At 50.9% G+C, this 18,850-nt stretch overlaps 7 protein-coding genes across 7 annotated transcripts; 3 read left to right on the top strand and 4 right to left on the bottom strand.

The window, feature by feature from the left end:
• Positions 1-104: 104 nt before the first annotated feature.
• P168DRAFT_282967 (uncharacterized protein) lies at positions 105-1,401 on the bottom strand (the record flags this gene model as incomplete). Its single annotated transcript, XM_024836018.1, has 6 exons — positions 105-111; positions 161-264; positions 524-747; positions 782-1,001; positions 1,060-1,180; positions 1,295-1,401. 6 exons carry the CDS (start codon positions 1,399-1,401, stop codon positions 105-107), a joined length of 783 nt encoding a protein of 260 aa, XP_024691806.1.
• A 513-nt stretch (positions 1,402-1,914) lies between these two features.
• Positions 1,915-2,670, bottom strand: hmgX (the record flags this gene model as incomplete). The annotated part of the gene is made up of 1 exon (XM_024834457.1): positions 1,915-2,670. Exon 1 carries the CDS (start codon positions 2,377-2,379, stop codon positions 1,915-1,917), a length of 465 nt encoding a protein of 154 aa, XP_024691805.1. The 5' UTR covers positions 2,380-2,670.
• Positions 2,486-4,702, top strand: P168DRAFT_311668 (4-hydroxyphenylpyruvate dioxygenase family protein; the record flags this gene model as incomplete). The annotated part of the gene is made up of 4 exons (XM_024839521.1): positions 2,486-2,514; positions 3,310-3,945; positions 3,995-4,054; positions 4,106-4,702. 4 exons carry the CDS (start codon positions 2,486-2,488, stop codon positions 4,596-4,598), a joined length of 1,218 nt encoding a protein of 405 aa, XP_024691804.1. The 3' UTR covers positions 4,599-4,702.
• A 294-nt stretch (positions 4,703-4,996) lies between these two features.
• P168DRAFT_238121 (adenosine deaminase family protein) lies at positions 4,997-6,976 on the bottom strand (the record flags this gene model as incomplete). The annotated part of the gene is made up of 4 exons (XM_024833596.1): positions 4,997-5,209; positions 5,287-5,804; positions 5,880-6,746; positions 6,808-6,976. The coding sequence occupies 4 exons, from the start codon at positions 6,974-6,976 to the stop codon at positions 4,997-4,999; spliced, it is 1,767 nt and encodes a 588-aa protein (XP_024691803.1).
• Positions 6,977-7,760: 784 nt separating this feature from the next.
• On the bottom strand, positions 7,761-10,695 carry P168DRAFT_291345 (uncharacterized protein). Its single transcript, XM_024837390.1, has 10 exons — positions 9,248-10,695; positions 9,064-9,151; positions 8,900-9,012; positions 8,805-8,852; positions 8,704-8,738; positions 8,556-8,644; positions 8,468-8,503; positions 8,306-8,359; positions 8,107-8,243; positions 7,761-8,033 (listed from the first exon to the last, which is right to left on the bottom strand). Exons 1-10 carry the CDS (start codon positions 10,650-10,652, stop codon positions 7,966-7,968), a joined length of 2,073 nt encoding a protein of 690 aa, XP_024691802.1. The 5' UTR covers positions 10,653-10,695; the 3' UTR covers positions 7,761-7,965.
• A 1,922-nt stretch (positions 10,696-12,617) lies between these two features.
• On the top strand, positions 12,618-14,631 carry P168DRAFT_291344 (cytochrome P450). Its single transcript, XM_024837389.1, has 3 exons — positions 12,618-12,641; positions 12,708-13,061; positions 13,118-14,631. Exons 2-3 carry the CDS (start codon positions 12,870-12,872, stop codon positions 14,510-14,512), a joined length of 1,587 nt encoding a protein of 528 aa, XP_024691801.1. The 5' UTR covers positions 12,618-12,641; positions 12,708-12,869; the 3' UTR covers positions 14,513-14,631.
• A 1,328-nt stretch (positions 14,632-15,959) lies between these two features.
• Positions 15,960-16,647, top strand: P168DRAFT_179562 (uncharacterized protein). The gene has a single exon (XM_024832941.1). The coding sequence runs from the start codon at positions 16,170-16,172 to the stop codon at positions 16,536-16,538; it is 369 nt and encodes a 122-aa protein (XP_024691800.1). The 5' UTR covers positions 15,960-16,169; the 3' UTR covers positions 16,539-16,647.
• Positions 16,648-18,850: the final 2,203 nt, after the last annotated feature.

Genomic DNA, 18,850 nt, shown 5'->3' with positions numbered 1-18,850 from the left:
GCCTTAACCTACCTGTTGACCAGCGGTCCAGCAGTTAAGTTATAAAGGGGGTCCTTGCTTAACCTGGCCTACCCTGCCTATGCACTACTCTCATTAGAACTAAATCATGATCTATTAAGTATATAGGATACTGTAGTTATATTACAAGCACACAACATACAGAGGGAAAAACTGTCTAGACATATTTTGTAGCCGAGCGGTATTCTTTTCCACATATTGCGTATCCGCCTTCGACCGGATCCAATATGGACCAAATTGCTGAACCTGAACAAACTAGTTCTTCCTGATGGGAGCCTTTCATTCATCCTTCATATGCTTGATGTATTATGCGCTAATAGTCGCCTCGGACACGTATAACTGGTCGCCATCCTGCGAGGAAAGGATGACCTTAATAATCGTCTTAGTACATGGTGTCGTGAAGCAAATAGGGCTCATAGACTTACCGGCCGAGGTGAAGGTGCTTAGGGTTTCCCCTATCACTGAGGGCGACGGTTACCATCTCAGCTGTCTCGTGCCAACTTACTTTCAGCTCGTGCCTCAAGTGCGCTCTAGCTTTGGCTTCGAGAATCGCATACATCCAACCAGTAGTTCTTGACTTGAGCAGTCCGTATGTTGTACAAGACAGGCTATGAACCTTCGAATCAATTCCCTTGGCCTGCTTTTTGTCCTTGCTCTGCTTGAAATCGAAGGCCAAGTGCACCCTGGCGGGACTGCAATTAATCCCTAGGCCAGGGTGACAGACACAGACTGCCTAAAGGAAGTTAACGCGAGACATGTTGACAAGTTCTTCGTTCTAGCCATAGAGTTTCTTCGCCTCGCTCCTCCATATCGACTGTCGGGGTAGCTAGGATGTCTTGGCTCTTAGGGTCCAGCGAATCGGGCTCTTCTTTTGGTATTCGCGTCGCGGTCTGAGTTCCGGCTGTGATGAGAGCATATTGCCAGAAAGGATTATCCTTGTCATATTGCTCGGATCGACGTTTGAGGATAACTTTCTGATACGGCTGCACGAATTCTTTCTTCCAGTTCTAATCTGGCGCGACCTAAAACTGCTGCTTGTACGCAGCCCAGAACATTGATACCAGAGCTAGGCGCATCTCTCCGCTCAAGTGCGCTAAGGTACAGGTTGAACTCCGGAGTATTGTCCAGATCTTGGCTAGTTTTGTTGAGCGAGGCACCTAGCCTAAGGTAGATATGTGTCTGGTCTATGTTCGTGGTCTGTACCTTCAGCCAAACAGCTTTGAAGTGTAGGAAGTCGCCTTCCTTCATCTGGGAGCCATACTTGAGCTTGTACTACTTGTGATAGCTAGCGTTGATGTCAACAGTGAGTGTTCCATTCTTCTGCGCTGCTTCTTCCCAATTCTCGACAGTTGCAGGCACTGTCGTCGCCTTTTCCGGCCGCATCTCGACACGCGTTTTGATAGGCGTATGGCGGTTGTGGATAAAGGCGGATATGTGTTGACCGGAGAAGAATGATAGAAAAAGAGAATCCTGGCAGTGATCATAAGTGTATAGAAGACGGTGAACATGGGGTAAATGAGGCGAGAGTGGGAGTGGGAGAAAGAGAAGAGTTGTGTGTCTTTTTGTTCGCTGTTCACTTTCACTCCATGCATTTCAACGCTACCTTTTCCTTTGATATTCACTACATACCTACCTAGGTACTGGTATATTCTACATGGGCCTGGAAAATCACTGGTAAACATCTATTTACTCATATTTTGATCATCCTGGTGATCGTCAGTTCAATCACAATCGTTCTCATCAATCCGGTTAGAACCATCCACCATATATACAATTTGTTTCCACAATAAAGAAGAACAAGAGTACAGTTTACACATAGCTCCCAAGAGACTCGAATGACAAATTACACGCTATGCATGCTCAAATACAACAAGAAAACACTATAAAACACACACATCACCCCTCCACCTCCTTCCTCAACGCCTCCTTCACAATAGCCCCACACATCTTCGCATAAGGATTCGTCGGCACAGCCATCTGCTGCGCAACCTTATTCCCAAACCGCCCACCCAAAAAAAAGTCCCGACTAGCCATCTCCTCAATCTCCTCCGGCGTGCAACCCTTCAGCTTCTCCGGGCCCCCATCACTCCCGTCCTGTCTAGCCCTCTTCAGCTTCAGCAGCAGGTACGCGCGGTGCGTGTGCGCGTCGGCCAAAACCCGCGCTTGCACGGTCGACACTGCATCTGCAGGCGACGTGGGCGTAGCGTAGGCGATTGTGCGGCCCAGGTCGTCGAAAAGCGCTGATGCCGCGCTGGTGTTGGCTAGGATGAAGATCTGCTCGTCTGAATCTTCGGTGGTGGACTGCGTTGTGGCTGGTGTAGTTGTGGTGATGAGCAGGCGCTGGGCCTGGGCGCGGTTCATGTAGGCTGGTGGGTATGTTGGATGTTCGGCGATGAGTACGTCCAGGTCTTGGAGCGCTGAGCGGACGGTTTCTGGGCTGACATCACTGGGTTGTAATGTATGGATGATGGCGAGTTCGCGCGCTTTGAGGCTCTCGTAGGTTTCGGGGGTGATGTGGAGGTGCGGTGGGAAAGGTGGGAGAGATGGGTCGATTGTGACGCCTGATGATGGGGAGGATTCGGCGTCGAAGAGGGCTTGGAGGACGGCCGAGTCGTTGGTTGTGAGGGAGGGGCGAGAGAGGTGGATGTCTGTCATTTTGTTGATCTTCTTCTTCTTCTCCTTCTATTTACTTATGTTGTAGTATGAGATGGATATGTAATGGTGTTGAAGACAGTAATACTAGCAGTATTTAGAGTGAAGGTGTCGCAATGTCCACGCGACAACAGTTAGGTCAAAAGAACCAGATATAGCCGACCACTACACTGCATCCTGTCTAGATCCATGGGTAGACGTGGATGATTTCATGGTGTCGATGAGGCGCGATTGCCGGATAGATCCAAGATCCAAAACATCCGCCGGGCTATCATTGGGTCTTTCCAAAATACCCGTCGCCATCCGCCACCCATCCCCTGCGATATCCGCTCCAAACCGACGCAATCCCCAATTTGCCTCCAGTTTCTTTCTATCAATCAGGGGGCTGTGAGGCGGATGGATGCCATCATAGCTGTTCAGCTGGGTCGCGGTTTCCGGGGGAGAGCCTGGGATATCCGCCCAGGCGTCCCACTGGGACATAAAACAGTTCGTGTCGCCGGGTTGGATGTTGGAGGGACAAGAGATTTGTAACTATTACACATATCTGTATTCTACATCTTTTATACTACTCCTTCGTTTTACAGGATCATTCTACCCTTAACATATCACAAACATGGCTCCTTCTGCTATGGCGGGTAGCCCGCCGCCCTCGAACCGAGTGGCGTCCTCCGACTTGGCCAGCTACAAAGGCTATGACCATGTGCACTGGTACGTCGGCAACGCAAAGCAAGCCGCGACATACTATATCACTCGCATGGGTTTCAAGAAGGTCGCCTACTGTGGTCTCGAGACCGGCAACCGAGCCATTTGCTCTCACGTCGTGCGCAACGGCGATATTACCTTCGTCCTTACCTCTCCCCTCCGATCCCTTGACCAGATGGATCGTGTGAGTCCCGAGCACCGAGAAGTACTCCAGGAAATCCACCACCACCTGGAAAAGCACGGTGACGGTGTCAAGGATGTCGCTTTCGAGGTGGACTCTGTGGACTCGGTGTTCCAAGCTGCAGTGCGCAACGGAGCCAAGGTCGTCTCGGAGCCGCACACCCTGCGCGATGCCGACGGCGAGATCCGAGTGGCGACCATCCAGACCTATGGCGAGACCACGCACACTCTGGTCGAGAAGCGCTCGTACAGCGGGGCCTTTATGCCGGGGTACCGGACGGAATCGGGAGCTGAGGATCCCATCTCGGCCTTGCTGCCGGGTGTGCATCTCAGCCACATTGACCACTGCGTGGGAAATCAAGACTGGGATGAAATGGATAAGATTTGCGAATAGTATGTCTTTGCCTTATCTTTTACGTTGCACACAGCTAACAGTTCTTAGTTACGAGAAGGCTCTTGGGTTCCATCGCTTCTGGTCTGTCGACGACAAGGATATTTGCACGTAAGTTTCGGACGGTATTTCCAGTCTCTATCAAATACTGACAGGAACAAGTGAATTCTCCGCTCTGAAGAGTATCGTGATGGCTTCCCCGAACGAAGTCGTAAAAATGCCCATCAACGAGCCAGCCAAGGGCAAGAAGCAGAGCCAAATCGAAGAATACGTCGACTTCTACAACGGTGCCGGTGTTCAGCACATCGCTCTCCGCACAGATAACATCATCCGGGATATCACCAACCTCAAGGCTCGCGGCGTGGAATTCATCAAGGTCCCCGACACATACTATGAAAGCTTGAAGGTGCGAATGAAGAAGACGGGATTGGTCCTGCACGAAGACTTCGACACCATTCGTAGCTTGGATATTTTGATCGATTTTGACGAGGGCGGCTACCTCCTGCAGCTGTTCACCAAACACCTGTTGGATCGTCCCACCGTGTTCATCGAGATCATCCAGCGACATAACTTCTCTGGGTTCGGCGCCGGGAACTTCAAGTCTCTGTTTGAGGCGATTGAACGTGAGCAGGAGCTCCGTGGGAACCTGATTTAAGCTGTTTGGGAGCATGAGACGATTTACGACTGTATTGAATATTTCTTACCTTGCTTAGTGTTCAGCTTGTCTCTGTTGTACATAGTTAGCCAGACAGCTCAATTATTTTGACCATCCATGACGTTTCGAATTATCCATTGTAGCAGGCCTCAAAACGAAGGCAGAAGGAGAAGATTTATGCTTGTCCCGTGATCCCATGTGACTTATCTTATATAAAGGACCAACGGGGAAATACCTCGACGACTGCTTCCTTCGCACGTACAACCTCACTGCTCACTTCTCAACTTCTTCTCATTTAGACCATGTTCCACTTCCACTCATGTGGGTACTACGGCTGTTCGTTAACATCTACTAAACGGAGCGACGAATGCATACTTTGTTAATTATGAATATCTATGTCAGGCGTGGTCATCGACTTCAGCCGTCGGATACTTTGCTCCATGGGTATCCACGATCCATTGACAAAAAATCTCCCACTGCGCATTCCAGCTCTGCAAATGACGGGCCTTGATACCTTGTCCGCGCTCTCCAAGCTGAATATCACGTATCCAGTCAGAATGAGGCTGATCCTGGAAATTAGCCCAGCGGATACTATTCTGTGCGAGAGCGCCCTGTTGTGAAGGAACTTCGTCAGTTTTGTCCAAGCAAGTAAAAGGTGTGAAAAGCAGATGGGAAAAGAATCACTGACCAGTCCAGCCAATCCAGTATTGTCAAATCCTTGAATAGTCTGATAGAAATCATAACTCAGACCTGCAATATCTTGGCCAAGAATGGATGGATCATCGTTGCTGATTGCTGTGGGTACACCGTGCGCCACCATCGCGGGCAGAGGATGGTGCAGGATATCCGTCGCCAAACGAAGGACTTCGTTCGATATGGGGCACACTTCCACCAGGACCGTCTTTTGGATTACCTCGTGTGTCAGCTTGGGGTGCTTGTACAGGGAGAATCCGTGTCCGATACGACGTGTTTGGAAGAGCAACGCGTCGAAGAGATTAAGGTCGGTAGAGTTCCCATCACCCAGCGTCTCTCCCGCATGGAAGAAGAATGGAATTGTGACGTTGAGGATCTCCGTCTGCTTTCTGAACCAGACGAGCTCCGGGGCCAGCTCGAAAAGAGAGTGCCCGAGGTCTTCCTGTCCAACTAGGTCGTATCCGCTAACGAGATAGGGGAATTTTTGCTTTTGCCCAAGAGCAAGCTTCATGTCTAGATTGGCAATCAGTAAGACGACGCATTCGGTGGATGGGAACCATATTGCTACAATGAAGGAGTATCACATACTCTCAGCGATCAGCGTTCGATTGGAGCCCCGCAAGTCCGTCCAAATGACCCTCGCGCCCCAGAAGCCCCTCCCTTTTGATGTCTTTTGGAAAGACTCGATCTCCTCATGCAAGACGTGCCACCAAGCATCCGGATTAGGGTCAGTCGCTTCATTGCCGTTGTGAACAATCTCGCCAGGTGCGGTGCGTATCTCCACCCAGTTGATACCATCATCGACCAATCTCTCAAAAAGCTTGCGATAGAATGTGCGCACGATAGGCTCATAGGTTAGGATCTCAGTGAGTGGACCAAAGCATTTCTGGAACTTGCGCCATATCTCATCCACGCCTAGATCATGTCGCACGGAGTCTCCGGGCAGGATAGTTATCTTGGTCTTGACGAACTCCAAGAACGCCGGGCGGCCTCCCGGAAAGGTATCGGCCGCCTGGTTGATAGGGATCTGCGAGTTGGGCACATAGTCTGTGTCATGAATGGACCTATGTATCTCGTTCAATGTGTGGTTGACATGGGCAAACATGATGGTCGCATTCTCGCGCTTGAGCGGGGTCGAGACGTCCTGCGACGCGGATATCACCATACCCTCTGTATGGAGTACCGCATCCAGCAGCACGTCAGCAGGCAGCATGGCCTGCAGATGGGCGTGCAGCAGCGCCCCCTTTGGCATGCGCTTCACAATCGACCATAGAGTGGTGTTCCCGATATGCGGACGCGCTTTGGGGAACATCTCACCTGCGAACCTTTCGCGCTCCTCGTCGCCGACGACGCCGGGCACGCGCCAGAATTGATCAATCTCCTCTTGTCGGATGGCTCTGACGATCGCGTCGGCGCGTCGCGCCACCGGCGAAAGACTCTGACGGAAGGCATGGTCTACGATGGTGATTAGTACGCGTGTATGGATCACCAATTCCCTAGATTGTCCTTTTCGCACCTTGTCGCTGTCCCATCTCCTGCGTGATCATCTCAGATCGGGAGCGGAGATGGTGCTGCACCACTTTGTCATTGATAGACGGTTCGCCCACGAAGTCCAAATCAACTTCAGCCGACGCAACCGACGACACGCACCAAGCGACGACCCCAAGCAAAAACAGGAAGTTCATAGTGGGCGGTAGCAGCTTCCTGTCGGGTCTGTCGAACAAACAAACCACTTCTCCAGGGACCCGTTCCTCGTATATATAATACTGCTTTGCGACAGGAAAACGAAGTCTCCGATCGACTGGACCGAGCTGAGGGTCGCAGCTGCATTTCAAGCCACCGCGGCCCCTGTTATTCACAATTTCACATTGCTTACGGACCCACAGGGGTGAGATAAGTAGAGAGATAGTGTCGAGACTAGCAAGGTTTGCAGTTGCATCGGACTATTGGGTCCACACATTCCAGTGACTAGCGTTTGCTGATCAGGAACAAAATAGGTGATGTGAGCCAGTGATGGAAGGCCTCATTCGTCCAGAGTACATATTTGTGACCCTACAGCTGAGAAAACAACGTCCTGAATGAAGCTAGTCCCTCCTATGCAACCTTCTGATCAGGAAAGTCCAGAATCCTGATACAGAAAAGGCAGTGGTAGGCAAAAACTGTCGGTCTGCTGATTATGTAGGTACGTGTACTCCAAACTCATTCCGGACTCCGACTCCGTACATATGCATAATTCGTTGTCACATCTATCTATTCAGCCCCGCTTGTTTTGGATTCATCTGGGCTCAGCTACGATTTATTTGGTCTTCTTCCACGGCATTGGTGCACGTGTCAGTTATTACGAGAGGGATCATTGTTTGGCGCATTCTATTAACATACCATCATAGGACTGGGTAGTTTTTACGAGGTTGACCTAGAAATGGCTCTAGTATCCAGTCTTGGAATGATCAGCATCCGGTGTCTGCACTGGTATATGTGCATTGTTTTGACAGGCTAATTCTTTGGTAGTGATGTGCCCTTCGGATTGATATGGAATTTGACCCACACTGCCCACATTGACAGTACAACCATCATATTCTCAATCACATTGTCTAAGAATAGCGGTATGTATGTCTTCATGCCTTCGTGCAACATGCCTCAGAATTCCAACCCAACCACCAAAGAAAGACACAGATCACTTCTTCTTCGAAGACCCAGCACCACCAGGCGTAGTCCCACCCCGTCGCTTAAACTTGCGCGGATCTAAAAATCGAGCACAAGAATCAGTATAACCGAACCAGAACCAACAAATACCACGTATAAAATGAGAACATACCCTTCCTGCTCATAAGCGCCCTATTTCTCGTCCCCTTTCCGCCCTCCCAGAAGCCACTCCCGGCTTTGCCTACGAGGACTGCGCGGCAGACGCCGCAGTTTTCGGGTCGGTAGATTTGCTCTCTTGAGCAGAAGCCGCTGGAGATTATGTTAGCGCTGCGCTGGTTTGAGGGGGTTGGGCTGAGGGAGGTGGTGGTTACCAGATCATGCGGTTGGCGTGTTCGTTGGGATGGTCTGTTTCTGCGTCGTGGCATCTGGGGATTGAGGTTAGGTTTTGATTTGTTGATTTTGGGGGTGTGTATGCTGTGTTTGTTGAGGGGAAATGGATGATAATATGGTCATGGGGTTGTTTGTGAACGTACTTGTCGCAGGGGAAGACCTTCGCACAACAGCTGAATCTGGAGAATAGTGAGTAGGCGTCTATCGACGTGATGAGTAGTAGGAGTGTACCTGAACCAGCGGTAGCTTTTCCCGTAGTGCGAGCAGCGGCCCCGACGGGGTAATTCTTGTCCGGCGACGATGCCGAGGACTTCCTTGGGCTGATTGTCATACTGTCAGGACATATCTTGCAATATGTTTATGTTTCGGTGAGACTTACCTTCTTTCGCTGGGGGCCACGATCTCTCGCTGAGACTGTAGATGATCTATGTAAGCGTGGACTGGGCGATGGGAGTTACTTGGATGAGGGTGGACACTTACAGGCTGCTGATCCTACTTTCAAGAATTTGACCTCGGGGATTTTGAAGACTATATGCGTTAGTGTACTATACTCTTTGGGGTCGGTTTGAACGTACCCATTTTCCGATGGCACTGGCGACAGTTCGCCATTGCGCTCTCTCCACGGACGGCGACGACCCCGGGCTCGGGGAAGGATGTCGAGCATTCAGCGCATGTCGGGATAAAGCTACTGTGAGGTTGTCAGTATCTGTCCAGAGTAGCAAAGGTAAACAGTATGTACCTAGGAAGAAGATCGACGATTGTACATCCGTCTAGGTCTAGATAACCAGCGCGACTAGAATTAGCATGGATCAATTGCCGCCGGAAGCCTGCATAGCAATTAGCATAAATATGCATGAAAACCAACCAATATGACTGGAAGCAGGTCTTATCGGTAGTCACATAGACACTAGGGCGATCCTTACCAACGCTCATGGCATTCGAGCACTTTTTGCACGTTTCCACCTTGGGTACCAGTAACCCAGTCTTGTCGTTTGTGTGTGGAACTTTCTTCACATCCATCATTTCCTTGCACCGCTCACATTTGATTGTGATGTTGAGACCAATCAGCTCCATGAGTTCGATCCCATACAGCTCCAGGAACGGGAATGAAAGAGCGACGCCGCTTTCTTTCGTTGGCTCGGGAAGACCGGGAATAGGAGCACCACCGTCTTCATCCCCTTCGTCAGAAAAGTCGTCTTCGTCGTCAGTCTCGTCTGTGGCATCGCTGCCACTACCGCCTCCGCCGACGGTCCACTCAGGTGGACGGGGTACAACATGCAGATGGGGCTTGTCTCCCTGTGGTACCGGCTGAGGTAGCGTAGACTCGGGCAGTTCCTGTTCCAATGCAACGGGTTCCTCGACAACACCGACATCAGGGGCTTTTTCGAGGGGCGTCTTAGCGAGATTGTGCATGTTGCTGGTCAGATAGTTGACCTGCGACACGAGGTTCAGCTGACTGTTTCCTTCGAGCCACTTCAAAAATCCGAGTTCTACTGCCTGCGCCTCGTCACCGGTAACGCCCTGCATATGAACCCTGCTAGGCTCAAGTGGGTACAAGCGCGGTACCATCAATTTCACCGTCTTGATTGACCGCAGTGGAATGGGCAGTCTATCGACCTTAGTCGGGTTGACAGGGATCGTAAAGGAGAGCCCGTCCGACGACTTCTGGAACATAGGAAGTCGGCCAAGGCGCGCCTCGATTTGCTTCGTCTCTAGCGCCCTGCGCTTCTCTGCTTGCGCCTTCTCCGCCGGCGAGTAGACAGGCGCCGGTGCCACTGGAGGAGGAGGTCGTGGCGGCGGGGCGGACACGCGCATTTGCGCAAGCTTTTGCTGAAGAAGCTGTGTATTTCGCTCGGGCTCTCTCGGCTTGTCCTTACCGGTGGTGATGTTAGGGACAAACTTCAAGGTTGGCCCTCGCTCTGTGGTCGTCAGGAACCGTTCCAGATTCCGATCAAGCGTATTCATCCAGGTCAATAGTGATCCTCTGGAGCCAGTCCGAATCGTAGTGTCGACGATATCGTCAAATCCCCTTTCGACATTGGCCTGAAATGAGGGGCCCATGTCCGCATTGGTCACCTTCAGCGTGGGTCTTATTCGTCCCGGGTACGATGCTGGGACATGCAGCACACACTGCAGCTTATCCATTTCGAATGGAAAATCCGGATCTGAAGGGGCCATGCCAAAGGTGAGGGATGTGCCCGCATCGTCTGTCTTCTCCGTTGGGCTGTACCGGCGTCTGAGCTGGTTCAGCTGGAATTCTCGGGGATTGGAGCTCTCCGCTTTGGAGATTGGCCTTTGGCCAGGAATGGAAGTTGGATTTGTCGCCATGGTTCCGGATTGAGTAAGGATTGTGACAATAATGAAGGACTCCTCGAGATGTGGAGAGGGTAAGCAAGAAGTATATCAAGCTCTGGTCACGGGAAGTTGTTGACGTCGGTTGGTCCGTGCGTTGGTAAGGTAACGCTAGTCCGAAAAGGGAGCTGGTGGGGATGACTCGACGTGACTCATTCTATCGCATCCACTTTGCATAACAGATTGACTCGAATGAATCACGGTGGCAAGAGTGCCTCTCCACCTATGGGGAAACCCTGAAGTTGGTCAACAGGGGCAGAAATGATCTACATATCGAAGGGTGGCAACAGTCCAGTATTCAAGCGGTTCGCGCTTAAGATTTCTGCACCAGATTGATTGCTTCGGTAATGTAAAAAAGTTGATGACTAGGGAAAGGGGGAGACAAGTTTATACAGATCACGATTCGACATAGGGCATTTCGAGAGAATCTACGTTGTCGAACATGTCGAGTATCATCAGAATAGCTCGTCCACTGCACCTCCGCAATGCACTCAGTAAAGATATGAGATGAGTGGAAAGTCCGTCTTCGGCCAACTCTCAACAGTGTGGCTTGTATGTCCGATCATGGGTCTTACTTCCAGCATACAGTCCTGTCAAAGAAACTACCATCATTCCAACGACAGGTTGCACGAAGACCATGAAACCCGATGCTTCAACAATTGACAAACGAATCTATGCTTTTATATTTGTCAGTCCCAGCCTAGATAGTCCCGGAAAGGATATATCCTCGTGTTATGGATTTTCATGGAGCACAATAAACGACGTGACACAAACTTGTGTCAGACGTTGGCAAGAGAAACAATAGCTTTTCGCAGAATACCACTTCAAGCAGTCTACATGGGATTTATGATCAGAAACACTACTGGGATTGACTTCTTTTTACGCTCAGCTTATCGAGTGCTACTACAGCGATCCAGGTATCAAATTGGCAGTCTCCTGAGTAATTCAGATATAGAACTTGCAGATATCATATTCCAGTGATTGGGTTCGTCCAGGACGAACTAAAGTTGCAGCTCCGGAGTCTAGTCCTTTGGATGGCTAGATGACATGAGTACAGATGAAAGCGCCCTAGAATATTCAATATCTAGTCAGGGATGGGCCAATGAGATGTTTTAGATCATTCCACGCTTCTGGCTAATATTGGTGATCTTAACGAAGATATGGCACATTCAATGATAGTATTTACACGCAGCACACTAAAGGTCTCATCCGTTGAAATACCTGAGATACAGGCATACATGTCCGGGCTTTGGTCTGTTGGTTCAGCCCCTATCTCCAACCTCGGTACTCCTATATAACCTATGCAGCGACGTTTGACTTAGCAATAAGGAGCTATATTCCCTTTGGGACGGTGGACACTCATCTGAACAGACTAACAAGAGCAGGTCTACAATACTATCCAGCTCTTTGGTCACAGTACTCATATATGTGAGACCTCAAAAACATCTAACCGCCTGAATTTGATACCGAGAATACTCAGCTTCTGGCGTCTTCCCTCAGGTCTATATTACGGCAAGCCTTTGGAACCTCTAATTGTGAATGAGAAATTTAGTCTGAATCAATCACCTTTATTTATTTTCTTATTTTCAATTGCTTATTGCCATTGTCATTTGCTGCAAAAAGCCCGACAAGAACCACACTCCATATTAGACCAAATCGATCGGTTCAATTAGTTCCATAGTTATAAAGAAAACATCCAGCCACAAAAGATAGCTGCCATGGAGATGAAATGTTCACTCACAAAAAAATGACAAATACCTCTCAGTGGAATGGCTGAGACGTCGTTTCGGAATCGTCAAGCATCCAGATGTGGTCCGACTCGGATCACCAGCGGTCCGTCCCAGCAGCGCCTACAATGCGCCCCCGCCAAGATATAGCAAACCAACGGTGGTGTCAGCAAAATTGGCTTGATTCCGATTCCCTGAAGTGGGCCATGTAATGGATCTACACGCTGAACTCGGAACGGTAGGCAAGGACTTGAACCTTCGTACCAAAGTAGCCAGCTAATCATGAGGTACGGGTATACTACAGGAGTTAGGGTTAGGTACCAGCAGAAGGGGATGAATGGGGAGAGCAGGGGTTGTTTCTCTCCTATTCGATTCCCCATATATAATCTTTGTGGGACTTTTCATTCCTCTGTCTGCTTTTCCCTTTTCTATATCGTTCGCATGGCATAGTTGGTGCTTATCGATCATGCCATCTCTCCTCGTCCCGACGTACGCCGCGATTGGTGCGCTGGTGCTTGTTGTCTTGAATGTCGCGCGTCAGCTGCTGTTTCGCAATCCCAAGGAGCCACCCGTGGTCTTCCACTGGGTGCCTTTCCTAGGAAATACGATTGCGTATGGGATCGATCCGTATGCGTTCTTCTTCTCGTGCAGAGAGAAGGTGAGTCTCAACGTGACATGATCCAATCCGCCATCACTAATCAGAATCATGTACAGTACGGAGACATCTTCACCTTCATCCTCCTAGGCCAAAAAACCACCGTCTACCTCGGCATCCAAGGCAACGAATTCATCCTCAACGGCAAGCTCAAAGATGTCAACGCAGAGCAAGTCTACCGACCCCTCACAGCACCCGTCTTCGGCTCCGACGTGATCTACGACTGCCCAAACTCCAAACTCATGGAGCAAAAGAAGTTCGTCAAGTACGGGCTCACCCAAGCAGCGCTCGAATCGCACGTGCCGCTCATCGAAAAAGAAGTCCTCGACTACCTCAACACCTCTCCCAAATTCCACGGCCCCTCCGGCACCGTCGACGTCTGCGCCGCCATGGCCGAGATAACCATCTTCACAGCCGCGCGCGCCCTCCAAGGCGAAGAAGTCCGCAGCAAGCTCACCGCCGAATTCGCCGACCTCTACCACGACCTCGACAACGGCTTCAAGCCCATCAACTTCATGCTACCCTGGGCGCCCCTCCCAGGGAACCGGAAGCGCGACGCCGCGCACGCGCGCATGCGCGAGATCTACATGGACATCATCCGGGAGCGGCGGCGCGCGCAGCGCGCAGGAACCCAACCACCCGAGAGCGAGCAGACAGACATGATCTGGAACCTCATGCGGTGCACGTACAAGGACGGCGGGCCGCGGCCGGTGCCGGACAAGGAGATCGCGCACATGATGATCACGCTGCTGATGGCCGGGCAGCACTCGTCTGCGTCGATCGGCGCGTGGATCATGCTGCGTCTGGCGTCGGAGCCGCACGTCCTCGAGGAGCTGTACCAGGAGCAGGTGGATAACCTGGGTCGTGCCGGCGCAGGCAGAGACGACGACGGTCTGCCGCCGCTGCAGTTTAGGGACCTTGAGAAACTCCCGCTTCATAATAATGTCATTAGGGAGACGCTGCGGCTGCATCTCTCGATTCACTCGCTTATGCGCAAGGTCATGAACCCGCTTCCTGTCCCTGGGACGCCGTACGTCGTCCCGACCAGCCATGTGTTGCTTGCGTCCCCCGGGGCGACGGGCCTCATCGATGAATACTTCCCTGATGCCAAACGGTGGGACCCGCGTCGCTGGAACAGTCGGACGGAGAAGGAAGACGAAGGCGGCGAGGACGAGATGGTCGACTACGGCTACGGGCGCGTCAGTAAGGGCACCAGCAGCCCTTATCTGCCGTTTGGGGCCGGGCGCCACCGCTGCATCGGGGAGAAGTTCGCCTACGTCAACTTGGGTGTCATCGTCGCGACCATCGTGCGGAATATGAAGCTCGTTTCTGCGGATGGTAGCAGGGGAGTGGTCCCTGCGACGGATTACTCGTCTCTGTTCTCGGGGCCGATCAAGCCCGCTGTTGTTGCCTGGGAGCGGCGGTTTCCAGGGGCGGAAATGGAGAAGTTGTAGTTCTGCGTAGCCAGGATTGTTGGCAGATACTGGTTTGGAGGCGATATTGGATGGAAGTGATGCTCTCTCATATGTACTTAATCAATGTAATATCACCATTATATTAATCTATCCAAGTAGTAACTTACTTACTGTAAGCTTCCAAAGCCCTAACCTTGAATCTGACATTTTCATCTGGCCCACGGCAGTCCACAACCGTACTATTCCATCCATGTCAGCTACTCCTTGCCAAACTCCAGTCCAACCTGACTGCGCAGGCATTACATTTCCCAAGCAATTCTCTACCGTAGCAATCATGCTCACCCGATGGCGACTGCACCCCAACTGCTACTACCAGGTAGGTAGGTATCTACAAGTAACCGTACCCCCAACCAACCCTCACCTGTCACAGCCCCATGTAACCAAATCCGAGATCAGATCACATCATGCACAACCACTAAAGAAGCGACAAAGGCTGCGATGGACCCATAGGTCGCGAGCAGCAAGGGCACCAACTGGAAAGTACCTGCATCGGACACGGCAGCCCCGTCACGCACAAAGCCTCGTACAGAAGAAATCATAATCACCATCCATCCGTCACAGACCCGACCAGGGGCGGGCCCGTCAGACGGAAGAAAGCAGCATCATCTCGCGACAAGACGGCGAAAACCGAATGACAGACAGCCTATGCACAGCAGTTGTCACATTCGAGGTGCGAAAGGGGGAACGGACCTACAAAGTTTGACTGGTGCGTGCGCGTTCAGCCCGTCCCCTCCCCTCCCCGCTGACAGCATCCAATGCGGTGTCGAGGTGCCTTTTTGAGGCTGAGACGCTGCCAGATCAGCAGCACCCTCCATGTAACACCCCCTGTCCCTTTGTTAAAAAGGGGCGGCTGTATAGGGTGGCGTGTGACCAGGAATCGAAATAAGGAAATGGCCCGCGGGCCGTCCGTCCCGCCGGGCCACCATCGTCATGGAGGGGGAGAGCAGATAACTATTCTATATAGCAAACGTAGTTAACCACACACCACACATGTATCCACTTACAATACTTTATGGATAGACAGACGTGCATGGCGGCGTCGATCGACAAGGGGCTAGACTGTCGAACACGAAGAGCGGGGCTGTAGGTAGCGACGGAGCAGTTCCCAGTTCCCAAGGAGTATCCTCCGGGGTAGAGAGGCGTGATCTCACGGAGGGCCGTTGCTGGAAATTGTCCGGTCCCTGGGTGACTGATGCGGTCAAGCGTTTCATTTTCATTACATTTTGCTTTCTTTTATTTCCTCGTTCTTTTTTCTGTGATTTTTGTCGATTTGAGGCGCCTTAGGTGGACGCGTCGCCCCTCCCGCGGGGATTAATCCATCATGCATGGGAGAAGAGGAGACCGACAGGGTTCGCTGATGTGATAATCCACGGCATAGATCGGCGCATAGATCGCTAAATCATATAATTATGAAAGGGAAGGGGACACAATGCGAGGAGGGGGGAAGGGGGGGCGCATGGAAGAGGATGACCCTGCGCAGTCGAACTGCCAACGCAGCGATCTGGTGACCCCGAGATATCGATTTATTTATTATTTATTATTGATTTTTATTCATCTTCTTTCTTCGGGTTGAACGAACAACACGCAGTCTTGTATCGATCGTGGTGACCTACCTGCAGCCACTAAGACAAGGACAATGCTGGGAGCTGGGAGGCAGTCTGATTGGGAAGGTCGAATCCCAAAATATCTCTCATGCACGGTACTTTTTGTTTATTCATTTTCAATTTCATTTTCATATTCATGTTCTGTCCAAGATTTGATATCCTCAGATGACGCCGACGTGGGACGGATGAGGTGGATGCTGGAAGTTGAGGGATCCTTCGATGAGGGGCCAGACCACCACGTGATGGCCATGTTGCAGGCGCCATGGCGTTTATTGGACTGGATGGACTCTGTTCGATGCCATTCGACCTGGTCGGTCATGGAGAGTGGATGCTATATGATCTCACGACGGGGAAAGAATCCGGGGAGCTGGCCCATCCCCTTGGCCCAAATATGGAAATGATGAGAGGGTGCGGCGGGCCAACAGTCCGGTCGATAGGTGGCTGGCCAGTGGTCGAGTGATGTTAAACGTCTGGAGCTTGCTTCCCTACCTTCGATCTCGAAGTCCACCCTCCTTCACCGAAATCCAAAGCTCTAGACGGTCCGACAGAAATACCTATGATCTATGTGGGTGATGGGCACTCGCAATCCGACGCCTTGTTATCACATTCAACAGCATGATCATGTTAGACTCCGACGGTCTGAGGGTCTGTCCTGTTGACGACCTGTGGTCTGGACGCCGCCCCAGAGACGCCCGTTGAAGCTTGTTGCGTCTGTCGTGCCCAACCGGCTGGCGGTGAAGGAGTCAGTCATCGAACAAAGAGGCGATCGAGAAAACCCAGAGGAGGACAATGCCATCATAATTACACGGCGGGATAGCAAAGCTCCTGCAGCACGATCCTGATTGCCTGCAGCAGCTACCGAGGCCTCCGAGATACATGTAGAGAGAACGCCCACCTGCATCATTTGCCTTGTACGACACGAGTCTAATCGACGTGAGTTTGAGAGCGAAATTTGTTGTAGGACATTGACACCATGATTTCCGAACTTTTTCACCGTGCGGATTATGATTATGAAGCCGAGACCGAAGTAATCATCTGGTATGTAATCGCCGTGTCGGGTAACGCATCATACATACCTACTATACACCAGCAAAGCTGCATTGATTACCCCGAACAAACTGGCTTTTGATCGCCCAATGAATCGGCGGATCTCAATATCTCTTCCCCCCTTTCCATTAATCTCGATAAGCCTTCACCCCTCCATCAACCACCACCCCTCGAGCCACACAACCAGATAAAGGAAGAAGCTATTAAAAGGGCAACACGAATCATCCACACATCATCAAGGGGCTTGGGGAGGAATTAACTCAGGGACGGTCTTTCCACTTCCCCGCCAAATCATGACGCCGTCTGGGCCTCCCCCCCGCGCGCACAGAGCTCCAACCAAACTTGATGCAACGTCGCTCTCCACTCCACGAAAATAATCAGGAACTGTTCGACCCACTCTTCAATCAGGATTTTCCTACCGTCCGACCTGGACCATTCCTTCTATCGTTCGATTTGTATTATTTGGGATTTTTCAAATCCCTATTGGGTTTGGTTGTTTTTAACAGGCTTATGATCTGCGGGTGCAGCTTAGTTCGACGGACTATACACTATCGAGCTAGATCCGACCGGGTCGGTCAACTTTTTCAAGTCACCGGACGGTCAGAATTTTCAGGCCGCCAGAGTCATGAGCACGGATTGCCGTTGGTTATACTCAGTACTAACTATGGATGAGGAGCGAGATACGTAGACTATCAACCCTTCAAGACCAACCACTACACAGTACAGACAGGTAACCGACCATAGTCAGTTGATCCTCCTCCTATCGCAAAATCCAAGAGCGAGGTCCCCTCTTTTTCAAAACTCCATATAATAGTCTCAACATAACACTCCCGAACTACTCCTGGTAAATTGATAGTGCGTGATACCTAAACCAGCCAGACGCACTAGCCCGCGACCCCGAGGCAAGGGTCAAGAATTCCTTCGACCTTCGATACTTTCCATCGAAACTCTAGCTGCTTGTCTATACAGTTTTAGCACGAACCTAGCCCGTTCCCTTCATCTCCGGGCTATAATCCATGTCACAAGAGCATGCCACCAAAAAGCGGAGATATCTCGGCCATTTAGTACATGAAGTACAGATATAGACTCGCAGAGGCGAGAGACCAAATACGGGATAGCATAGCATACAGAAGAAGTACGGACTAGGGAGTAAGCGTGTAAAACGACCATAAAAAACCGATCAAGATACGCCTGCATGCAAGAATCACTCACTCACTGACCAACTACTACGGGGCCGCTGTCACGAGCCACTAGTTACTATCGTCGCAGTCGGGGCCAAATCCTTATCAAGTAAAAAAAAAGAAAATAGTAAATAACTAGAAAGCCACCATTGGGCACCGATCAAGCTGCAACTCATACTTGCTTTTCTCCTCTCTAGCCTAGCCTGTAAACCTCTTTACATATCTCCAATTCTCCATCAAACCCACTATCCAAGTGGGTCAGAACGAGTTCAAATGCACAAGTGAAGCTGAAGAGGGGTATGAGTAGCGTACGATACAAGCCGAAACCACCACTCCACCGTGTATTATACTAGACTAAGTATTTTATGTAAGAATACTGACTAAGTAGTACCCACCACCAACCACACCGCCATCCAAATCAGGACAGGCGCATTCTCCGCCTTCTAGAACCTTTCTTGAAACCGCACTAGAACCGAGTTTCTATT

Source organism: Aspergillus campestris (assembly GCF_002847485.1).
Source record: "Aspergillus campestris IBT 28561 chromosome Unknown P168scaffold_8, whole genome shotgun sequence".
NCBI classification, from domain to species: Eukaryota; Fungi; Ascomycota; class Eurotiomycetes; order Eurotiales; family Aspergillaceae; genus Aspergillus; species Aspergillus campestris.
The sequence above is the reverse complement of the archived record's forward strand: the minus strand, read 5'-3'. Positions and strand labels throughout refer to the sequence as shown.

Bases quoted from the DNA above. Each gene is read 5' to 3' on its own strand.
- P168DRAFT_179562 (XM_024832941.1), top strand. From the start codon at position 16,170: ATGCTGGGAGCTGGGAGGCAGTCTGATTGGGAAGGTCGAATCCCAAAA.
- P168DRAFT_291344 (XM_024837389.1), top strand. From the start codon at position 12,870: ATGCCATCTCTCCTCGTCCCGACGTACGCCGCGATTGGTGCGCTGGTG. The intron at 13,062-13,117 runs GTGAGTCTCAAC...AATCATGTACAG, and splicing joins TCTTCTCGTGCAGAGAGAAG to TACGGAGACATCTTCACCTT.
- P168DRAFT_291345 (XM_024837390.1), bottom strand. From the start codon at position 10,652: ATGGCGACAAATCCAACTTCCATTCCTGGCCAAAGGCCAATCTCCAAA. The intron at 9,152-9,247 runs GTAAGGATCGCC...ATTGCTATGCAG, and splicing joins CTCGAATGCCATGAGCGTTG to GCTTCCGGCGGCAATTGATC. The intron at 8,853-8,899 runs GTACGTTCAAAC...TAACGCATATAG, and splicing joins CCAGTGCCATCGGAAAATGG to TCTTCAAAATCCCCGAGGTC.